The 25,668-nt window shown below is 36.1% G+C and overlaps 1 protein-coding gene across 18 annotated transcripts in view; it reads right to left on the reverse strand.

The window, feature by feature from the left end:
* LOC132159463 (receptor-type tyrosine-protein phosphatase S-like) overlaps positions 1-25,668 on the reverse strand; it is a 194,036-nt gene that overhangs the window by 77,399 nt on the left and 90,969 nt on the right. For 12 of the 18 annotated variants that reach the window (XM_059568971.1, XM_059568975.1, XM_059568970.1 and 9 more), the window contains 4 exons: positions 22,063-22,208; positions 20,893-21,034; positions 6,817-7,005; positions 36-53 (listed from right to left, as the gene is read on the reverse strand). In XM_059568971.1, the coding sequence (XP_059424954.1) occupies positions 36-53; positions 6,817-7,005; positions 20,893-21,034; positions 22,063-22,208 (495 nt within the window). The remainder of the gene's footprint in view (positions 1-35; positions 54-6,816; positions 7,006-20,892; positions 21,035-22,062; positions 22,209-25,668) is intronic. The other 6 variants (XM_059568972.1, XM_059568969.1, XM_059568978.1 and 3 more) reach the window with 1 other exon arrangement.

Consider the following 25,668-nt stretch of genomic DNA (forward strand, 5'->3'; position numbering starts at 1 on the left):
GCTTAAGGTTAGTTGTGTTTATAGTGATGTCTTACCTCGGATGGGAGTACTCTCTGGAAAAAGACACAAAACGAAACACACATCAGTTTAGTTGAGGGTTAATTTCAGGCCAGGTTATGAGTCTCCTGATGTACTGGTTAGTTTAGTTTAAGATCATCATGACCACAGATTTAGTAGAGGTTAAAGACCTTCCAGTGCTGGACGTGAGCTTCATCTTTCTTCTCCTGTTTACATTCCCTAAACGCTTACAAACAACCCGATCAGGCTGTAAAATGTTAATAACGCTAAAGAAAATAGTTTTATTTATTTATTTAAAACATGAAGTAGTTGACGATAATTCTAATTTAATAATAATAATAATTTATTTATAAATACTTAAAGGCAGTTGATTGTTTATGAATAAAATAAATTGATACGTTATGAATATTACTATAAATAATTTTGAAAAATTATATAATTATAAAAATGTAAAATGATAAAAAAGATAATGTAAAGGTAAATAATGCTAAAGAAAATAATTTTAATGAATGAATGAACGAATTCGTTTTTTTTTAAATGAGGTAGTTGAAAATAATTATAATTTTATAATAAAAATAATAATTTATTTATAAATATTTAAAGGCAGTTCATTATTTATAAATAAAATAAATTGATACGTTATGAATATTACTATAAATAATTGTAAAAAATAATATAAAAATGTAAAATGATAAAAAATATAATATGTAGTTATATTAAGCTAAAGAAATCAAATTAGTATATTTTTTAAATTAGGTAGTAGAATATAATTTTATAATAATACATTTATTTATAAATATTAAAAAGTATTTATAAATATTGAAAATACATTTATATATTTATTTATAAATATATATTTCATATATTTATATTTATAAATGTAATAAGTTAATAAATTATAAATATTAATATAAATAAATGCAAAAAATTATATTACATTTATTGTCGAGGCTGCACAGCAAAGAAAAAGATGTAATAATAAATATACATGTTCCTTCATAAACTATATATAAAAATCTATAAATTCGTAATATTCAAAGTAAATATAATAAGCAATCATATAAATGGTTTAATATAAAAATGACATAAAAATATAACAATTTAACAATTAATTACTTTATAATAATAACTTAAGATAACATTTTATATTATATAAATAATCTGTAAAATTTAATTTAAAGAAATTAATTTATATATTACAATTTAAAAAATGTTTTATTTTTATTAATGACATTTTTACATTTAATTTACATTTAATTTTACCAGAAAAAACCCCATTGAGATATCCAGTAAAGGTGAGCCTGAACTACTGGACGCAGTGAATCTAGTAGAGATCTCTTCCTGAGTAAACTGTACTTCCTCACTATCTCTGGCGCTGGAGTCGTTCTCGCGCTGAGCTCTTTGTCCAGCAGCGGCTTGAAGGTCATCTCTGAGCGTCAAGGATATTTTGCCTGCTTCATATGAACTCCTCAAGCGCACGTTTACACAGTATTCCTGTTTTACCGCTCACTTTGACAATAATTCTGTGCCTTGATGAACGAAATACAATAACAGTGAAAATAAAAGAGTTTTCACGCTAACAACTATATCCGATAAAATCAACATTATATAATACGAATAATACTTTTTTCATAAATGCTACAACGGAATATTTCGTTTTAAATAAATAATGATACGTTTCAATATTCTTTAGTTGTAATTTTTATTTCTTATCTTCATTTGACTGCGTAAATTATATACTATTAATAACTTCATTCATTATTTAATATAACTGATACTTAAAATAATTAGAATCAGTTAATTCATTAGCACATAATTAATTGTTATAATAATATTTACGAATATTTATTTGTGTTTTATTTTTATGTTATTTCGTTTGGCTAGGCTGTAAAAACAATAATTGAAATGGAATTAAAATAATTCTTGGAATAACACTGTGCCTTGATTTAGAAATCACAATAAAGCGAGTGTAAATAAGAGGACTGATCTAGTATTTATACTGACGAGCCTCATCGCGCTGAATAATTGACGCGACACGTGTGTTTTGAGGCTCACAGTCGACGGGGCGTCCACAAGCAGGCAGAATATTCCTGGTTTAGAGTCGTTTATGTATATTTTAGGAGTTGAGGAGGGATCGGGAGCGTTAGTATCAGGGCAGCAGAATTAGCTGGTTTAGCTCCAGCTAGAGACAAAGTCACGGTTAGCTTCGGAAAGAACTGGTTAGCTGAGGTTAAAGGTTAAAGGTTCACAAACACACAGACGTCACAAATCAAGCGGAGACTGCCTCAAGAAGCTCCCAGCCTGTTGTCGTTTATAAGGAGCGAGTAAAAAAGGCTTGACGAGGCACTGATGTCCCGTCACTGACAGATGAGATGCGACTGTCTACATGTGCATTAAAAAGCTTTGGAATAACAAGAATACTAGTAATCATCATTTCAATAATGTGTGAACAAATAACACAGGCGTGAACGACAACCGAAGCAAAGTCAAAAATCCACGTCGTCTACACTGGATTTAAAATATTAATATATCAATAATATAATTTTATAAGTGTCTTTTAGTAAATTAAATATTCCAATTTATGCCTATATTTAAAATATAGAATTAATGATTCGTATAATAATAATAATAATAATAATGTAAAAATATAAAATAATAATATAAATTAATAATAGCACTAAAATATTCATAATACACAATTATTTTAATATTTACATTTATATAAATTTTTTTTTAAAAATATTTTATTTTTATATCCACAATTACAATACACAATTATTGATTAATATGATTAATATTAACCATATTTGAATAGATAAAACATTTATATTGACAATTTAACAATAATGTTTGCTTATGAGAAATCAAAATGATCATTTATTATAACATTGAAATCAAATATTTAATATTTATAAAATCCAATAAAAATTATAATAGTTCATTTTAAAGTCCATTTGATATCTGATATATAATATATAACAAACCCATTTATTAAATAAATGTATATAAAGTGTGTTTATAATTGTCTATGAATATTCTAATATTATTTAGTCTTTTAAATCAAATAATTTGAAGCTGTGCATTAGTCTCTCTCTGAACTATTATTATTATATATATTTTTTTACTTACAGCAGTAGATCAATGCGTCAGAACAGAGACGAATGTCTTATTCAAAACAATGTCAGATCTTGATAAATGTCTCCGGGCCCCTGGTTTGGAAACTCAAGAGATCAGTTTCTGTTCGGGACGGAGGTACAAACAGGAACCCAGGAGGTTCAGCTACAGGCCTTTTTATCATCAGTGTAAATCCCTCCAGAAAGATCCCGTCAACACTTTGACCTCCTCCATGAACAAAAACATATATAACTATTTTAAATAATATTATTTAGCAGAAATATTTAGACAAATATATCTAACACACACATATATACTTAAATGTACTTAAAATAATATAGGTTAATAGTGCTAAATAGAATTACACACACAATATAATAATAATAATAATATTGCTATTATTATCATTCAAATGATTGCTTTAAATGTGTAATTAAATATATGTTACACTTAAACATGTAAAAGCCTCTACAATGCGTTTTCTAACAATAATTAGCACAATAAGATGAGATTATAAATAATAAATAATTATTAAACAATTATTAAAATAATATTAATTAGCAAAAATATTCCCAAATAGACTCATATACTTTACTTAAAATATTAATATATTTATATAATATTAATATATTAATATTATTAAAATCTATTAATAAAATAAAACAACTATTATTTAAATATATTTAATAATTATTATTATTGTTGTCGGTGTTCAAATACTTATGTATTCATCCAAGATGTAAAGAAATCATGTTTTTTGAGTGAATTTTCTCCATCTAATGGACATCTATGGTGGCCACGAGATTGAACTGCAGCTCGGTTTGTCTTGATAAGACCCTTCTTCCTCGGCTGGGATCGTTTAGAGGCGTTTGAAGCTGCACTGTGGAGTTCAATCTCGGGGGCACCACAGAAGTCCATTACATGGAGAGAAATCGCCAACGCCTGGCTGGAGCTTCTGAAACCCTAATCTGGTCTTCTTTTGTTTTATAAGCATCTGAATCCTAGTGGATTCTCTCGAGAGCTGCATGTGAACAGAGAACACTAGTAAATCCACACACACACACACACACACACACACACGCTTTCTGCAGTGTGTCATCCTCTAAAGCTCGAGAGAAACAGGGAATCGTTTCATGTTAGTGGGCAAGGAGAAGAGAAAGAAATATGGTGGGTACAGACAGACGTTCAAGGGAAAGGAGATGGGAGGACATGCATTTTAAAACCAAGTTAAAATGCCATCTGCTTCAGGGACACGAGGAAGCTTGCGCGCTCGCTGAGACACTTACCAATCGCTTCTGGAAATGATAACGCACAGAAAAAAGAAGCAGAAAGGAAGAACAGAACAGCACACTTTAGGGTGGGGTTCACAGCAGTCGCGCACCCTGAAATCAAGAGAGTTTAGTGCGGAGACCCCTTTGGAGGACGGCATGTTACACACAGACTCTGAGCCGTTTTAGGAGCACGTTTTATGATATTAAGAGACTAGATTATGAGGGAATCTCACAAAACCGGTCAAGAACATTTCCAGGTGTCTACATTAGCAAATATCTAAAACACCATCTGAATAAGGAGGGAATTTAGCACCACTCCGTCCCCGCACAAATAAAAGAAGTTAAATAAAAGTACAATAAATCTAAACTTATCTTGAAGTAATATTTTAATTATACAATAAATATATAATTTAATTAGTGCTGTCAAATGGTTAATCGTGACTGATTGCATACAAAATAAAATATTTGTTTACATATGTACTGTGTATATTTATTATGTGTGTGTATTTTTTGTATAATTTACATGCATTTACATGTACATATTTATTTTCATATATATATATATATATATATATATATATATATATATATTAGTATATAAACAATCTTTGTTAAATATTTACATGTATGTGTATTTATATATTCATAATACATATATATTTTAAACGTAAAATAATAATATTTATAATTCAATTTAAAACAAAAAACACTTATTTTATAATGATATTACAATGGTTAATCACATAATAATACAGTGATCAATTTGATTAATTTAAGATAGATAATTGAAATAATTAAAAATAAAACATTTAATTAAAAGAAGCGGAAATTAAAGATCAGTGCAAGAACAGTAAATATATACTTCCATCATAAATAAATATGTAATATTTATAAACAAGTAATAAGTAATATAATTTAGGAGATATCTCTTATTTTATAGTGAAATACTACCTAAACGTGTTCTTGACAAGTTTTGTGAGTATTAGAGTTTGGAAACTTGTTTTATCACATTGATTAATACTAATATGTTATGTATAGTTAGAATAAGGGTTATGTTTTATATAGAGTGTCGGAAAAGTCAAACTAATTGCCCTTGGTAAAAAAAATACAAATAAAATACTGCCTTAAGAAATTCATTAACATCTTGAGAGGTTTAGAAAATGTTGGCATATTTAATTACCAATTAGACTCACCAAACAAATACTACTAAAAGCATTTAGATAACTCACTAGCACACAAATTGAATTAAGACCATGATTAAAGCTCATTTGTACACGCTGTATGCTGTGCATACTGAATTTAGTTTGTCTAATTAGTAGTACGTTAATTACGTCAAGGGCTAGTCAATGATGTGCATGTGAATGCGGAAATGCCGCTAGAACCCTGCTTTAGTTGAAACAGAGACAGAGACGTCACAAACAAGACAACAGAGAGCGAGGCACAGCAACAACATGTATGACCCACTCACACAGTGACAAAAACACAGACAGAGGGAGTACAGGTCGCTAAACTGTTAGCGCTGCTTCGTCACACTGTAGGCTAACATGAGCATTTTCACAAATACATATTCCCAAAGTCTCTTCAATTTGTCTGATTAATCTGTACGTCTATCAGCAGCGCAGAGAAATAAGCTTGCTAAATGAGCTATGAACGCTAACCTTGCAGCAAGTGACATCGCTAATGGAAGCTAAAAGGATTGACTGTTTGGGCAAGGCCCAACACGCTGCACAGTAATCTGGCTTCTTGTCCTCAACTAGAGAAGTCAAAGGCATTTGTGTTCCTGTACCACTGCCAATGGCGTCACAGAGGCCTGTGATACCCCCTCGGCGAGTCTGGGTCGTCCATTAACACGGTGCAAAACAAAGCACTCAAGTCTAGCATAAGCAAGAGCAGATGTAGCCGCTCACCACCAAACCACTTTGATTGAATCTGAAACTTTATTTGAAAAAAATATGGGAACAGGGAAACTCTGGGTAAGCAAGTTCAGGTCAAGGGTTGCCAGCAGAGTATCTGCTGCCCATACTGATTTACATCAACAGCTCCAAAACAAATGCAACCCGATAGATTTGTCTTTTCTCTGTTGCTGACGAATCACTGACCCACAACGGTGGCCTCGGGGCGACTGGAGCGCTAGACTTAATGAGATATATAATTAGACTGTTTTACTGGGTCTTTCGATAAAGTTTCATTAGCCTAAACCAGACATTAATCATACGCTTGCCACGAAATCTGGACTAAGCTCCTCTGACACAGTTCATTAAAAGTCATTATCTTTCCATTTCAGCTTCCATAGCAACTTATAGCGCTAACTCTGTGGGTGGTTGTTTTGGAAGAGCGCAGGGTACCTACAATCACTGATACAGAAGCAGAAGGACATTAGAAGTAGGGCATAAAGCGCATTCGTTCGTCTTACCCGATCTGAGCTGTTTGAGTCGTCCGTTACTTGTGCTGGGGTCGATGGGAAGGAAGTCTTTGAACCAGGTGATTTCCGGATCAGGGTTACCGCTCGCGGCGCAAAGCATGGTAGCCGTGCGTGTGCGCTCCACTACCTTCAGCTGTGGGCCCATGTCGATGTTGGGGAAGCCAGCAGGAAGTAGGTCCTCTGTGGGAGAAAACATAGAGTTTTGAGACAAACAGTGGACCATTAGCTACCAGTTATGTACTTGAAAACTCCTACCAAGCAAGATTCTGGAAGAAACAACTTGGCCTAGAATAAGCAACTTGGCCTGTTGGGGTGAACATATAGAACAGGTGTTTCCTGGAGGGCTGGTGTCCAGCAGAGTTTAGCTCCAACTTGCCTCAACACACCTGCTTAGGAGTTCTAGCATGCCCAGGTAAGACCTTGATTAGCGGGTTTGGGTGTGTTTAATTAGGGCTGGCGCTAAACTCTGAAGCACCATGTTTGGAGACCCCTGATATGAAGACAAGCAGTGGATATTTAGATGGCAATAAACTACTCGGGAGTTTCTACGAAGCAAGTTTCTGGAAGAACTAACTTGGCCTAGAATAAACAAGTAGGTACTCTGTTGAGGTGTACATATAGAAGTCTAAAGACGAGCACTGGATATTCGGATGCTAATAACCTACTCAAAAGTTGCTAAGAAGCAAGTTTCTGAACCAACCAACTTGGCCTGGAATGAGTAAGTAGCCATGTCGGGTTTGGCTAGGACCTGTTTCCCTTCATGGACCCTCAAGGCGACTTGCTGAGGGATAATCAAACATTATCATAGCAAAGCGCACACTGAGCTGTTGCTCACATCGTCATACATATCATTCGAGTCCTACAGATCCGAGTCTACATTACTAGCGACAGAGCCGTTTAATCGGGGCAAGCAGTGGTGACATTTCACCCCCGGTTCCTCCATAGTTGTTTATGGCACTGAGTCAATTCGAAGAGACAGCTGACACACAAACACACAATAGATTTTGACAATTCAGCCCTCTTGCTCTTCAACAGAATCCAGTGTGGCTGATGCCTGCTGTTGTAGGCCAACATAAGCCTTCACGCTCTTCAATGGATCTGCTGTAAAGACAATGATGGATAAGGCGGAGCGAAAACCTCTCACTTCTTTGACCTGATGTGACTCACATGCTGGCAGAGAAAATCAGACACCGTAGACTGTGCCAATGGGCACAGGTTGGGCACTAAGTGTGAAGGTCACATCGTTCGAACCCTCTGAGTGTCACAAAGGTGTGCCAAGGCTCATGACATTACAAGAAACCCAAGTAGTGCACCTAGTACCGGAAACTGTTGTTTTACACAGGCCTTGACACCAAAAGAAAGGATTTGAGCCAATGTTTTGTGCAGTGACCTTTCATTTCCATGTTTAATTATTCATTGTTGGCTGGGGAAGCATTTTAGCTGCCTATCGATTATAAACCAGCCGAGATGGGATGTTTAAAAGTTCCAGCTTGGGGGAAAGGATAGCACACAGGTACTTGTCCTTCCAAAATCAGCATTTTGGAGAGCAACATTCTGTGCTTACTGTAATTGTGATCCACGGCCGGATTATCCATGCCGTGACACCAGAATAGGATTTCTGCAAAGCACACAAATTAAGCCTTTAACACAAGATGAGTAATTTGATTTGAGCTTAATTAAAGGCAGCAAGTGCTGGGGAGTTTGGACTGGTGGTGGGCGAGTGAGAGCAGTGAACAGTGTCACTGAGAGAAATGTCAAAGCAATGCAAATTACATTATAGTGAAAGAGGTCGAGACAGCAGCTGGAAATAAAGCCAGTGTGATGGTGCTAGCACTGCTTATATACATAGCATTAACGACTGCAGGCATATGAATGCAAATGGACACAGTGTCTATATTGTCACCGGGATGCAACAACTGACCTAGAATCATCCACTAGGAGAGGCTCACCGCAAGCACTCCAAAGTAAAGATGTCCTCTTCGGGTAATAGTAATGGAGAAGGGCTAGAAATAGAATTTGCCTTGCAGATGTACTCTTCCAACACACAAATTGGTTCAGGGTCAGTTGCTCTGGTAAAATATGAAGGAAATCAGGCATATCCGCACCAAGAGCCCTTAGCCCTGTCCTGCCTGGCTTGCATTCATGGTGAAAAAGCCCTGGAGTTATAATTCCAGCATTCCCCACCAATCTGATCACATGATTAGATGGCTATTCTCTCCACAACATCTTTTTGATATCGTCATAACCAGTCGATTCACTAATAGGCTTGAGGTCTGAGGTTCTCGCTATACCTCTCTAGCACTAGCCTTGCATGCTTTACCCCAAACAACAATTGAAAGGCTTTCACATAGATGCCCATAAGACAAAAATGCAGCTTCCCCCATGCATTTCAGGTGCTGGATAGTAGCTGAGGTATTTTTTGTTCTGCACTTTGCAGAGGGCTAATTATACCCCATAATGCATTAAAATAAGAACTGGAATGCAATTATAGGCCTCGTGCTGGGTTTATATTTGGGAGGCTCTGAAGGCCGCCCCTGGCCTGACTAAGAGGCTGTTAAGGCACAATGATAATGATGCTGTTATGATGATCTGCGCAGCAGGCTGAGTGTGCCGGCCACTTTAGCCAACAGCTGCGTTTTCACCGATTCAACAGGGCACTGAAGTCGTCCCCAAACCTTCAATCCGTTAGCTTTGACATGGGCTTTTACGCTTTCTGTTATTATCTATAATTGTGTTTAATTGTAGCTTGTGATTTAATGGCATTACGCAAGTGACAGGTGCAAAGCCTCTTAACCTGAGCGGTCAGTTGGATTTGCAGATGGGCATCCGTAGTAATAAGCAAATGAGTTTAGACTGATTTATGATGATCTCTGAAGCTCATTATCTGTGCAGATTAAAAGTAAAATGACTATCGTTGCCTTTAAACCAAAATAAATACAGGCAATATATTTACTCTTAGAATACAACCGTTGTGACAAATAAAAGACAGATTACTATGTATACTCCTAAGACTGGGTTTGTATGATACCTAGCATTCAGCACTGGGTGTCCATAAGCAAACGAGTTGTATGATGATCTCTGAAGCTTATTACCCTTGCAGGTTAAATATTTCATATCACAGATTAAAAGTAAAATGGCTATTGAAGCTTGCACATCAAAATAAATAGGTAATATACACACAACTGCCGCCTTCTGCCGGGACCGTGGCATTCTTGTTAACAGCTTTATCAACCAGAGACACATTTCATAATTACATAAAGCATTCTTTGATAAGCATGCCTTTTTAAAAACGGCTCTCCAGCAAACACTTTCCTGCTGATAAAGGTCTCAGGGGCGGCATCAAATTCCGCAGACCTATCCTCCCATGTATTGGCTATTTTATTATTTTCACTTACAGAAATGATTTAATTTCATCAGTTCCTTAATCAGGTTAACTGATTAGCTCTCGTCACAGCCGGAGATGGCTCTAGAAGCACAATAATATTACCCAGAACTCGGCGAGGGCTGGGCAGCCAAAGAGAGCAAAATGGGTTACAAACCACACAACGGGAAGAGGAAGACGCGCTTTTTCAAACGCAGAACTAAGATGACATTTAACTAATCTGTCGCCCCAGCTGTTTGGATTGGAGAGGCGTTCAATTTAATTTCCTGTGCTCCAAAAACAGCCCAATTTGCAGAACATGAAGTGCGCGGATGGAAGTTTGCGCACGCACTTGATTAAGTCTGGGAGAGTCACTGGTCACGGTGCTTTGGGTTCGACTGGCCTGTCACGTCAAAAAAAAAACCCACTGCACCGTCAGCATGGGCTGCTGCACAGGAGACAGGGACACGAGTGCAGGGAAACTAATAATGGCCCGGGCGCGGAGAGAGAAAGCGAGGGCTGCAGGGTGGAGGTGGAACCACATAATGCTCCATTAAGGAGCGTGAATCCCATTTCTGCCTCTCTAGATACACTATCACAGCCCAGCTTCTGCGCTCGGCACCGTGCCTACTGCTACACGCCAATTGGTATGCCTTAAGTTCGCTACAGGATCAAGGACGCCATCTCTGACCATCCCAATTTCAAGAAGTCTCTTAAACTAGAGCAGCTATGATGAGTGTAAGGCCTTGGGCATTTCATTGGAGAAAATCATTCTGACATATTGAATATAAAATAAATGTATATATATCATCGTTTAATGTATGTGTTCATACAATGATAACAAATATTCCCACAACAGACCAAGTCACGGTTTAGTGGCAAAGCCTCTCAGCAGTGACTCTTCAAGAGCAGAGCTATTTCACATTAGCATTACAAATCCTAAAACGTGGGGTTGACTGTTGATTTCCATCAGCATTGGTAAATCTCAAGATTTCACCCACATTATGGTAATTCACAACCCCAGTCTTAATTATCGCCTCTGTTCTAATAGGACCCAACAGATTCACAGCTACTGCTGGTGTGTTTGTGTTTTACTAAAGGCATCAAACACAAAGCCTGACACCACAAACGCATGACTTTACCACTTGTAAAATCAAATAGAAGTCTAAATATCATGTATAATATTAAATAAGAAAACAATACTACATATCATTTAAAAAACTAATACAAATGTCATTAATAATACTAAAATTATGAAAAAATAATACTAAAATAAAATGGCATGTATAAGTAAAATATGTATCATGTTATAGATATGAAAATAAGGCCACATATAATGTATAATATTAAAAATAAACCAAAATGGCATTCATAATACTAAATAAGCCCAGATATCTCACACAATACTAAATCTAAGCTGAAGTATAATGTATGATACTAAAAGCAGAGCAAATCACTTATTTATAATATAAAACACAAACCCCAAAAATACTAAATATGAACCCATATACCACATATAATATTAAAAAATTAACCCAAAACAAAATATAATAATGTAGTATAATATACAATATAAAATATAAGTATATTATCATGTATAATACTAAAAATAAGGGCAAACATCATGTTTCATACAAAAAAACCAAAAAATCATAAAATACTAAATAAAACCTCAAATATCATCACACAAAATAAAATAAAAAATTATATGTACATTAATCACATATACAAAAATTAGTTTTTAACAGCAAGTAAAGAAAATAAACATTATTGTTACATTAGATTTTCTTCTACATGTACATAAATCACATTTACAAAAATATGTATGTTAGATAAATACATTTAAAAATACTTTATAAAGTGCATAATTTTTTTTAAATAACTATAAATGTTTATTAATGTACATTGAGCATATTTAAAAAAAAAACACTTATTTAAAAAACATATAATTATATTAAAAAAAAAATATTTTTAATTTAAAAAAAATATATATATTTTTTATTTCAAAAGGTTTTCTAAATTAATCATTTGCAAAAAAGGTGTTGACCTTTTAAAATAAATAAAAAGATAAATAAATAAATAAATATGTATGCACATACCTAAATAAATAAACGTAATTTAAAACAAGCCATAGTTTTTAAGTTATGAATTTGCACTAAATAAACACACATCGAGCATATTTAAAATTTAAATAAAAGTACTTAATAAATTAAAAAGTAACAATTATTTTTGAATTCTAAATGTTTTTTCTACATGTAAATTAAACATTAACAAAAAAATATTCATCTTTTCAAATAAATAGATTAGTAAATAATAAATAAATGAATGTAATTTTGAACTTAAAAGCAAACTATTGTTTTTAGGCTCTGAATTTGTGAAACAAACTCAGATAAAGGAAAATGCACCACAGCAAACCATATGGGAAATACTTGCTGTATAATTGTAAATACGAGACAACCCAGTGTAGCATCACAGAAGCTCTGCACAAACATTTGTATTCTGTGCGCTTTTAGCCGAGCATCTAATTACAGCATCCACAGACTAAAAGGCTCGACAGGAGGCTTTTTTGTGGAGGGCAAATGAAAAAACGCCTCAATGGAGCCATTTTTATTATTGCACTTAATAGCAAACGCAGCTCGGGAGACGCCAGGACTCGAGGAAGTGAAACTCCAAACAAAGAGCCAGACAGACACCAGAGAGGAAGAAGACGATTTCTGTGACTCATCCGTCCGTCCGACGGCTTCGGAGCGAGGCGTGAAGTTTAAGATGCAGCAGATGCTGGTTTGGCTTGGTGAACGGTGAGAGATGCCCTTTCAGACGCGCTCTTCTTTAAATATTAACAGCTGCTGCTGCTCGAGTAGATCAGCAATCGAGTCAAAATACTGAGGTCTGAAGACCAACTGCTGATTAGGACTCGCTGATCAAGACTAAAAGCATAATTATATTATTAATAAAAGACAAAAAAGCAAAACTTTTTAGCTAATTAATATTCTACAATTAAACGGGCGTTTAATGTTATTCTTGAGCAGTTAGCAAATAAATAATCATGGTTATTATTCATATTATAATACTAAATTATAAAAAGTTAATATTTTAAAAAGCAGTTAACATACAAATCTCTCTTTTATTAAAAAATATTTTAAATTCGAAATGTTTTTTCAACATGCACAATAAAGCCTATTTTTAAAAGGTACCTTAAATCTAAGTAAAAAAAAAATTGTAATAAAAAAATAGTACATTAATTTACAAATGTACAATGTACAAATTTAACTTTCAACAAAAAATGCAGTCTTATTACAATAAATGAAATATATTTTTAAATAAGTAAATTTATTCGTAAATTCTAAATGATTTTTTCTTCCTACATGCACTTCTAACATATTTAGAAAAACGTGCTTAAAAATAAATAAATTAAGTTCATTCCTTTAAATGTACAGCTTAAAAAAACTCTTATTTTAAATCAAATAGAATAAAAATGGCTAAATAGACACATTACAGCCAAACAAAACACAAAACAGGAGAACAACTAGATCTCCTAAAGTAGAAATTGAGAGGAACATGATTATTTCCGTCTCTGAAAAAGGCCTGAAGGACACAAACCAACCTCGGCGACGCTCCATCATCTCTCTCAGGACGAAGAGTCGTTCTCGAGGAGGTATTACTGAACGTTTGTGCTCCAGAGACGAGCGTTTGGTGCTCTTCTGCATCCCGTTGCTCCCCGTGGCCAATCAGACCTGATTGTGGCTCTACAGGTTCACAGGATCAAAGCAGCAAAAACTCCAGCTTCCTCTTTCGGAGTCTTCCTGAAAGCCACGGGTGAAGCAGAGGAGCGACGAGGTTCCTCGAGGTGCTCCTTAAGAGACCTCATCAGCGTCGTAAACAATCGCGAGTCGCGCAACCGTCTGACTGACAGCCGCGCCGAGGATCAAACGCCGGCGTGATCTCAGAGCGGCACGGAGAAGCTTTTCTACCACTGTCAATTATCTCTGCGCAACAAACAGGAAGTGAGCAGCTTGTCATCATTAGCAGGAGACGACTACGAGAACAGAGCGAGATCGAGTCCCAGAGCAGCGAGGCTTTACAAAGAGATGCCAGATACCAAAATAAAAATAAGAAACACATATACGGGAAATTCAAACGTTTTTATAAATGTGTATAAATAAATAAATATGTAACTTATAAATATTTTTCTTATAATAGAGGTTTCAAATAGATAGCTAGATAGATATGTAAATTGTAAATAATTTTCCTATAAACATATTTCCTATATGTTTATAATACATTAATTAATTAATAAATGTTTATACTTTTTTGCTTTTACCCTACATGTTTATCATGCATATGTAAAAAGTGTGTACCTTTAAAATGGATATATCTTCCTTAAAAGTAAATATGCTTGAATACAAAATAAAGTATTTTCTAATTTTTTAAACATATACATTAAAGCATATTTACAATATATCTTCATGTCCATCATCAATAAATAAATGCATACATCACTAGTGAATGAATGAGTAGTAAATTAATGAATAAATAACATTATTTAACTGAAAATAATGAAAAAATTCATTAAATAAAAATTCTCAAATACATGTACAGTATTCTAAAAGAATTTGAGATTAAATAAACAAATTAACAAACATTTGACATTTTTAATTTTATATAGCATTTAAATTAAAATAGCATTTAAATAGCATTAAACAGGAAGTGCGCAGTGTGTCATCATTAGCGGCGGATAACAGGAACGGTGCAAGATCTAGTGCCAAAGCAGGAAGGCTTTATAAACAGAGGGCATATACTAGACGACAGTCACGCGTCTTCACCGAAAACTGATAATGGATCGCGTGAATAAACTGGCGACAAAGTCCATGCATTTTGCCAGATCTTGCCAGATCGCAGCTGAGCGCGTGGATGGGAAGCGCTTTTGTTTATGAGAGAAGGAGAGTCATAATGCAGTGTGTGCACGAGTAACACACATCTAATCCAATCGCTGTCATCCGTCTGATCTTCATTACAGCACAACTGAGAGAGAAAAGACTCGAGTCCAAGCGCTTCTCACTGTCATTCAGTAAACACCCATTGGAATACTACTTTTAAAATAATTTCAGATAAAATCCAATAGATGCGGGAAAGTTTCCCTTAAATGTAATCTTCATGAAAACATTCATACATTTTAGCTCATTTTGCCTTGACTACATTTTTTTTAGACAACTGAAGTTTTACAGTTTAGATAAAATAATGTGCAACATTATGAAAACCTTTTAAAAATGCAACTTAAAAAATATAAAAATTTTACATATAAAATGTCAATATTTTGTCCTTATATTTTTTTAATGGCAACTTATTTTAGGGAAATAATTGTACAATTTACAATTACAATTTATATGACAAATATTAAACTGATATAAGTAAATATTTCAATGTCATATACATTCATTTTTACAGTAAAATGTACATTAATGCATTATTTTAGTCCTATTCATCCTAATAATACGGTATTTACAAAACATTCATTTACAACATAAAAGTACAATATACATATTACACAAATACTGTTAAAAAATCAGCTCCAAACCCAGTCGTGCCACAGTGCTAGCGGTCAGTCACTTGTGTAACTGGACTCTGTGTGCTCAGCTAACACGGGTCAGTGCTAATTACCGGCTCATATTGAGCGAACGCGGATCAGCCATAGACAGAGAGATTATTCGGAGAGGAGGATCAATAGACGGCCGGGGTTCGCCGGACCTTAAAGACGCAACACACCGGACACTAAAACAGCAGGCTCAGCTCTGGTTTAAACTCTGGGCGTCTCAATGGCAGACACACACTGAAGAAAGCTGTGGCCTCCGGCGCACTGATGTTTTATAACGCACTTTCCCTGCTGGACGCAGCGTTTCTACCGGAGAGCAGCGGGGACGCTAATCAGCTGTGCTCTTTTACTCCAAATCACTCTTGGCAGGGCTTTAAGAGCACACTGAAGCTAATACCCACAATCCCCTGGGGCCGGGCATCCAATGCTGTGGTTTATCAGGTGTGTGGAGAGAAACCTTTCATAACCGGACCACAAATACAATGGTAAAGAGTCTTACGAGTTTAAAAACTATAATTTAATTTCTGAAGTATATTGATTCTGCATCTTTATACCATTTCAAGCTGCTTTTGACACGACAAGTTGCAAGTCGGAAGTTGCATTGAATTAAACTGTATATAAAAAAATAATGAAAAATAATATATATATATATATATATATATATATATATAAATTTTTATTATTATTTTATTATTTTTATTTTCTTATCAAATAACAGAGTTCCTTTGGAATTCTTCAGGTTTTAAGAACTGTTGGGTTTTCCGGGAGTGGGCGGAGCTAATGCACAAATGGCAATCTCATTGGCTGGCGCTCACCTATCTTCATCCATTTCGATTTCAGCAAATCACAGACAACTTGATTAATATTCATGACTCCAGCGGCTCATTAATCGTTAGCGCATTTTATATTGTTATTAGTAGTAGAATTTGTAGTAGTATTGCTATCTTATAAGTATTATTTTTATTTTTCAGTTAAAATGACAAATATGCATTCATACATGGTTATTCTAATTACTACAGTTCTATCATCATATAATGCTTACTTTTTATGATATCCTATATATCTAGAGTATATATATATATATATATATCAAACATTTAATTTAAGTCTGGCGAGTAAAATTTACTTGCCAAAGTGTCCATAGAGGGTTGCTTATTGTATAGTGTAATTAATTATGTAATTAATTAAAATTAATAATTATTAATTAATTCTATTTCTATAAATTTAATTGAATATTATAATTGTATTAACATAAAATTATATAAATTAAAATCATGCAAATAAATGTACTTTATTTGTTATAATAATTTAATTTAGCATAATAAAATTAATGTATTAAATATTTTTTTTACTACTATTGTTATTGCTATGCATTACTTACATTTTTATTAACTATTATTATAATATTAATTACTATTAATAAATGATTTATATGTTTATATTATTACGATTATTATATTAATTAAATAAACTGAAATGTAATTAATACATGAATTTAATGAATTATAAACTACATCATTATATGTAGTAGTATTATTATTATCATTATCATCATTTTTATTATTAAATGTCTGTGGAAAAGGGAAAGTTGAATTATTTACTATTAAATTCATTTATAATTGTACATTATTATTAACCATAAAACCATAACCATAAAAATTATGTTTTTTAGAATATTTAGAATATTTTTAAATTGTCTCTACACACATACATTAGTTCATTATTTAATACATTAATTACACTTATTCTAAATTATATTATTATTATTATTAAAATGTTATATTAAATGTCAGTGGAAAAGGCGAAGGGGGGGAGAGACTTGCAGAAAGGAAGAAAGAGCTGTAGGGAAAGGAACAGAGATGGACAGCAAGATTACTCTGAGGATCAGAGACGATGGTACAGACTGAGCTGATTTCTGCACAGCAGCCTGTATCAAATCTGTGAGCCACAAAAACATGCGAGACGGTGAGATTTCTTCAGAATAGATGAGTCATGAATCCAACTCGGCTGTATGGATCCACAAAGTGCTGAGTGTATCTGATCAGAAGCAGCGACACTTCAACGCAGAGAAAGAAAAGTGACATTAAGATTCCTCAAACTGAGCTTGAGTGGGATAAACGAGACAGGGATGAATTTAGAAATGGCAGAGCAAAAGCTGTGATTAAAAAAATGGCTAATAAAAGGGGTTCAGCGGCGAGCACCGGGGTCAGAACAGTCCAATTAAAACCGTGCGAGGAGCGGCTGAACAAACGCGGCTCGTCCTGCAGGGTAGCAGCCAATTAAACGCGTCTGATCAAACGGCATGAGCTGCGGTGAGATCATCCTCTCTGGCACTCGGCAGTGCTAACGAGTTCCTGCGCCCAGAGTTTGAAGGAGGAAGGGTCACAGCGCCAACTCTGGAAGCGAAGGATGAGATTAGAAGAGGTGAAGAAAGCAAGGCAAACTGACGAAGAGATAAGAATACTGTCTACTTAGGCTTCTACCTTCTAATAAAACATTGATTTAGGACATTCTTCATAGGGAGCAACTCAAATGCAGCTCCCAGCCCCAAACTACAATTGAGTTTCTATCAGCATGCTACTAAGATGAGCACAACACACTAATAATTATCAAAATACATAGCACACATAATTATGAGGTACAAGAATGCACTTCTAACCATAGGCCTAACTGCTTTGCATCAATTTTCTATCCACAAAGGATGACTAAAGAGTTTCCTGCTAACATGTTGCTAAGCTAACATCACAACACTCTAATAAGCATCTAAACACATAGCATACACAATTATGTCAAAAATGCTGCACTCGTTACCCTAAAACTTAATGCTTTGCATAAATTTTATCCATCCACAAAACAATGGCACAAGTTTTCGGCTAACTAAGCTAAGCTAACTCTAACAAGCATCAAAATACATAGAACACACAAATATTAGCTTAAATAGTGCACTTGCAGCCTTAAACCTAAATATTTTTAATAATTTTATCAATCCACAACAGATTACACAAGTTTTTCACCAACATGTTGCTAAGCTAACAACACAACATTGTAATAAGCTTAAAAATCCCTACAAAAACATATTAGGTAAAATAATGCACTTGTATATCTAAACCTAGCATTTTTCTCAGTTATATCGATCCATTAATCTTGTCTTTTTTTTTCCTCCACTGAGCCTGCTGCAATGCATTCTGTGATCATCTTATCCACAAAATATAGCCTGTGCTACAGCTAAAACTAGGCAACTTTTACAAAAGCCTTAGCATCTGGAGTTAGCCTATGACGTTGTCTAAAAAACAGAAGGTATTGGAAAAGAGCTAATGTTTTGGAAAGGTGGTCTGACACCTTCGGATTTCGGGTTGCATGATGCCAAACCCGTGGCTGTGTGGTCCAGCGTTCCCGCTATGATCTTCTGTTGGCCAGCACTCTAAACCCAGCGCTCTCACAGCATGTCCAGGGGCAAGCTAAGGCCAGACACACCTGAATGTGTAAAGAAGCGTGCGAGCGTCTAACACCTTGCAGGGAGCGAGCAGATGGCGAAACCTGGGCTGTTGTTGGTGTTGGATTCTGTGAAGTGCTAGCTCTGGGTCGCTGGTGGACAAGACTGCCAAGAAGGGCTGAAAGCCAGGGTCAGAATGAAAAGAAAAACAGCGAGGCTACAAGAGAAGAAAGATGGAGGAGGGGAAGCGAGGGTTGGGCGCCCGTAGTGGCACAGAGGAGAAGCAGCAGCGATGGCTGCAGGTGTCTTCGCCTCGGTTTTCTCCGAGACTCCTCCAAGGACTCTCAGAGGACTCTGCGACATGGTGAAAAAGCAGATGGCACATCTTAAGCATTCTGCTCACTGTTCTTGTGGGCAGCCAGAAGGCAGCTAAAAACAAACCTAAGCCCCTGGAAAAAGCACCGGGAGATTTACAACAAAGCCTTCCTGTGTTTTCACTGCCTCCGGCGGGCAGACACACCCTGAAGACGGCAAGGTGACTGGGTACTTAATGAAGTCACCAGATTCAGAAGCTGGCCAGGGACAAAATGAAAGAAGAGCCCAGTGAGACCACAAATTGCAGCTGCAATGGTGGACAGTTTAATTGATTTTGATTGATGTCCACGCACAAGTTCTGGAGCAAAGGCGCTCTCCTCTGGGAGCGTGCAGACACATGTGCAATTCTTTGTACGTGTGTGTGCTGGGCTTGCTCTTCTGATAAGGTTCGATGTAAATGTGGGCCCACAACAGATGGGGATGAGAGAGCGGAGGGGGGAGCAGCCGTTTTTTTCCCCCATAGTGCTACCGCCTGTGTTCCTTCCTGAGCCGCATGGGTCTTGCCAAAGCCAGGATTTTCATGTAAAACTGGGCTGCCTACAAAAACCCTCAGCTTGGGTTCGGGCCCAGGAAGAAGCCTGCAAGCTGACTGCTCCAGTGCTCGGCATTGACAAGGCAGATGGCTAGACCTCAGCGCACGGGGGAACAAATGGATAACTTGATGCTGAGGATGACAGAGGTTCTACAATTGGCTAGGACAGATTTAGAGTTTCTGTGACGGTAAGATTGGGCCACATTCAAGTTAACCAGAGAGCGCTGGACAGTTTCTTCAAGGGTTTGCTGAAATGGTCCTGTAGGGCAGTGATTCTCAACTCCAGTCTTGGGGACCCACCTCCCAGGATGTTTTAAGATGTCTCACTAATTAAAACATCTGACTCAGCTCATCGGTTTGAATGGGAACATATCTAAAACATTCTGGGAGGTTTGTCTCGAGGATTGGAGGAGGATACACACTTAAAGCAATGGGATTCAATTAAACACACCTAAACCAATTGCTCAAGGTATTCAGGATAACTAAACTCTCAGAATAAATGGTTAAAAAGCTGAAACTGGAATGGTACCCTAATAAAATGTATTAGTATGTAGCTTTTAGATACAAATATGTAGGTTTAAGGTTCTAATATGCACCTTTTGGGGGGTGAGTAAGGTAAAAGGGTGTACCTGGTTAAAAGGTACCTCTGTAGTAGCAGTGTAGAAACTTCTAGGCTGATGAACTTTACAGGACAGTGGCCCTCTAGGGGCAGGATTTGAAACCACTGACTTTAAGGGTTAGTTCCAAATTGTTGACCCATTTGACTTCAGTCTTACCTCTAATGATTGACAGCTTAGCTTGGACACTGATTTCGCCTTCGGTGTTCTCTGCCACACACTCATAGATGTTCTCGTCTCGAGGCGCCCGGAGAGGCTGGATCCTTAGCACGGCCCCCGCACCTTCGTCAAACTCTATTGTCTGTGTAAGAGGAAAGAGAGTCGGTATATTACACTGAAATGGTAAAATGTCATTAACACAATTGCCTGGTAGTTAAAGATCTGGCCTGTGAATTCAATCCTAGAACTGAGAGTTACCTATCCCTAATGTCTCGAACAAGGCACTTAATTCCTAGTTGCTCAAGGGGGAACGGTTTTGGTAAATGACCTGTAACTTCCTTGCTGCAAAGTTTTGATTGATCAACTGGCATTCCCAACTTTTGACCCTTAACCCTTACCCTTCTCATGTTTACATCAATTAATTCGGGCAAAAAAATTTTGTGCTCCTATTTTAAGGCAATTTCTAGATGTTGCTGTGAGCTCAATTTATGCAAGAGAGTTAATTAGGCTCCTGCGGTGCTTTCGCATTTGATGTTATTGTAGCGAAACAGTCACAGAATCAATAGGGAATGACAAAGAGGAACGAGGCTCTTTGTAAGCCAGTGGCAAAACTGTCTTTCGTTTTATAGGGGGTGAGCTTTCAAGGCTACGATAATGAGAAGCAGCCCAGTAAGACGGCACACTGTCCTAAGTGTGTGCAGATCAATATCAAAGAGAAGCCTTCAGGGGAAACAAATTAATTCAAACCCTTCACGAAATGACTTTTAAATGCAACCAAGATGCTAATTTGAGCGTACTCTTGGGTTCGCGCGACGAATGAATCGGATCCACCAACGTGTTTTTGTGTTGATTTTTTTTTTTTTTGAGGGAAGTTTTTCATCTTTGTTGAATAGTGACAGCGTGGTTAAATGCGGAGCTAGTCTTAATTAAGATACACTAAACATTGATCAAAACTACAACTGCCAGCTGTGTTATGACAAAAGGACACAACAAACAAGAAAGTAATATAAGACACGGGCTAAAACCCACAGAATCTAGGATATGTATGCTACGTAAACACTTGAGATTGAACCAAAAAACAGTTCTAGATGGCATTTTGTTAGAAATACCACAGAAACAGCTGATTATTCAACTGATATTTTGAATACATGCTAGCTTGCCAAGTCTCACCTCGATGCGTTGAGAGTTCACCCTCTTTCCTTTCTTATTCCAGGTTACTCTTGGCTTGGGTTCACCTGTGGCTTGGCATACGAAGGATACGACACCTCCGGAGACGCCGATCATGTCGACAGGTACTTTTGTGAACCTGGGAGGAGCTAAAGAAAAAGAACAATTACGATTAGCATTTAGCTGTTTTGGCACCAAAACGCCTTACATTCTTACAGTCTGGACAAAAGAGTCAAGAAAGAGATAATGACAGCTGATATCACTTCCTGTTAAGACTGGAAATGCAAAGTCAAGTTACATCCATTGCATTGTGGGAAAATAGCCTCTTGCTGTGTTTTTTTTTTTTTTGTTGTTGCACATTTTGGTGAATTTAGCATATCATACATTCAACCTAGACATAAAATGTTCACTATATACACTGCAGAAATTGAGTAACATGCTGCTAGCAAGCTATAGTGAACAGTGAGTGCAGGTAAAGTGAAGCTAACCCAATTCATCACAAGGCCACTGTAACAGCAAATCAATTAAATTCAATTACCAAGTGATTGAACACACACCCACACACACACACAATTTAACAGTTACTCGCAGCGCATTCAACCATAAAATAGCGAGTGAGTGGACTACGACTGGAGTGGGCTAGTGACCCGTTCTGCTACAATAGTGATGTTGACAAGAAACAGGGGCCGTCGTGCGTTGGCGCAAATGGAAAGTGGCTGTTTTTCAGCATGACGGTAATTACACCACAGACAACGTGCGCTCTGGCGCCACCCTGCATAATGTATTGGCCAATGAATAATAAAGTACCTGCTACTCTGCCTTGATTTGAAAGTCCCATGTCAGGTGAAGCATCCAAAACCCTACTAACATTTCCCGTAAGACATGCCAGCTGTAAGCTAATGACACGCAGGACTGACAGTAGCTGACGAAAGATCGTGACAAAGCTATTCCAGCTTCAGGAGAGCAGGAGCTGTCATCTTTTTCTACCGTTACTGCTTGTTCTTGGTGGATTACGCTAGTTTTGGAAAATAAGAAATAGTCTTTTTTTTTCTCTCAGAACCCAGCACAGTTTGTTCTCGGCTCATCAAATTATCATGCTGTCTACCTCGACTCTTCTCGGCGGGCCTCCACTGGTGCTCGCTTTTGTCTCTCCGCGGGGCAGTAGGTCAAGCTTGACACAACAAGACATGAGAAGAGGCTCTCTAGGGGGAACACGCTAAAATCCAGAAAGTGCACAGATATGAGGAGATGATCAAACGGTCAGGCAAGCACGGCAAATTAATTATTAACTGCCCGTAGGCAGGCAGGCGAGCCCCTGAATCTCCGGGTGCGGATAAACACACTTGAAGCGAAGTTCCAGAGAGTGGAGGAGATGAAGCCAGAGGACTTTCTGCTTCATTCTGAAGTCATTCTGAACACAGACGCACATAGGTTCGCCACTTTAGTCAGTATGAGTCATAATTGTTTGGTAGAGCAAAAACAAGACATCAAAAACACCATGGTTCTTTGAACCGTGAGCCCGGTGGAACAGCTCCGGTGAGATTTTCAGCAAGTCCTTCTGTAGGAGACGGACACTGACATTGAAAAAAAAAAATAAAATAAAAAATAAAAATATATAATTATATATATATATATATATATATATATATATATATATATATAAATATCTTTTTTTTTTTCATAATTTTATTTTAATACATTTTATTATTCAAATTTTAAGAATTTACTGCATTGTGACACTGTTTTCCTGACATTTCCCAACCATTACAGTATCATAAGAAAGAAGAATCACTTTTAAGAATTAGCCTATACAATATTTACAAAAACATCCTCAGAAATAAAACATCTGTACATGAATAAAGATTTTTTCTTCTAGGGTGGGGGGGGGGAATTGGCAAAATTATGATACTTTTTTTGTTCATGTAAAAAAATTGGGGTAATCAAAACTCCTATAGTGTGATATTAAAGAAATAATAAAAAGTGACTGAAATGAATTTTTTTCTTACTAATTAAAAAAAAAAAAAAAAATAATAATATATATATATATATATATATATATATATATATATATATATATATATATATATATTTATTTGTATATATATATATTTATTTGTATATAGTAGTTGTGCAAGGACAAATTAATTATAGATTTGGCGAGAACATGTTCTTAAGGACATGCATTTTCTTCTTGCAGGTCTGTATGAATAATCATGAGGTTAATCTTTCAGTTTAACTTCACTGTATAGAATCAGAAAGTATACTGTGTGTATGACAGCATGCACAAATCTACTATTGGCATGAAAGATAGATCTAAATTGCTCCCTCTTTCGGCCCTGGCCTTGCATCTTCACTGTAAACACTGAACTAAATGACCAAAGCAAGCAAAAGGCCAAAAGTCCTCAATCAATCATTTCAATAAGAATCGAAGAGTTGAGTAGAGCTAAAATGTGAAGGGTTACAGATCGACTTCAAGACGAAGGACAGACAAACCTACTGTGAGTGATGGACTAAGGTTATAGTTAAACCTCTGTTGTGTACTGTACGTATCCCGAGGTCACACATCCCCGCCGGCAGCGTATCTTGCTTCACCCGTGACCGTCAGCGGCCACACGCAACGGCCTGCAGTGCGCCTGTATATGGATTTTCTGACAGCCGCGTCTGACGAGAGCTCGCGAGTGTAATAGAAAAGCTCTGACGAGCCGCGCTACTTCACGATACAAAGAGGATCACTCGCGCTATTAACCTTTCCACTCACCGACACTCATTTCTGCAGGTGTTTACAGTACACACCACGCTATAAAGGAGAAACAAAACCAAATGAACATGCTTTTCATCTTCTTGACGGCACAAACATGCACAGATACAAGGATACAGATACAGAACAAACGGTGTGTATATGCATATGGTACAATAAAGCAATAACTGATGACCGGTTACAAAAGTAGCTCATACAATCAGATTAAAAGCTGCAATTATTTATTTTAGGGCTATCAAAAAAACTAAATAATAGTAATATATAAAGTACCTGAAAGTCATACGTAAAAGTACAGATATCTTACCAGAAAATGACTAGGGAAAATGGAAAATAAGCAAATATATATATGTTCATACCAAGCTTGAGTAGCAAGATTGTGTGCCGTTTTAACTATTTCTTCCATTTTGTACTTCCACTTACTGATCGATTTATTTTTAGGAGAAGAGTATCGATGTTAAATATCTAACAAAACATAAAAATAAACAAAACTAATACTATACATACACATATATTATTCATATTCATCTTATGGCAGATATGTTTAATAACTGAAGGGAAAACATCCTTGTCTTTGTCCACATGCATTATTCTTTTTTAGACAGTTTTTCTCACATTAACAGCTGCAGGACTTTCGAAACGCTTCCAATAACATGTTTCTGTCGCCTTCATTTGGAGAGACTCCTATAATAGGAGGCTCGGGGTGACAGACGCGGTTAGATGACTAAGACCATAATCAACGGAGGAAAAAAAAACCTTTCGGGGCTTATATATATATTAAAAAAAAGAGCTCCATTATGATGGGAATTAGAAAAAATGCAGGGGCAAAACATGGCAGCCCATCAGCGGCGTTT

This window comes from Carassius carassius, chromosome 16, assembly GCF_963082965.1.
Source record: "Carassius carassius chromosome 16, fCarCar2.1, whole genome shotgun sequence".
NCBI lineage: Eukaryota > Metazoa > Chordata > Actinopteri > Cypriniformes > Cyprinidae > Carassius > Carassius carassius.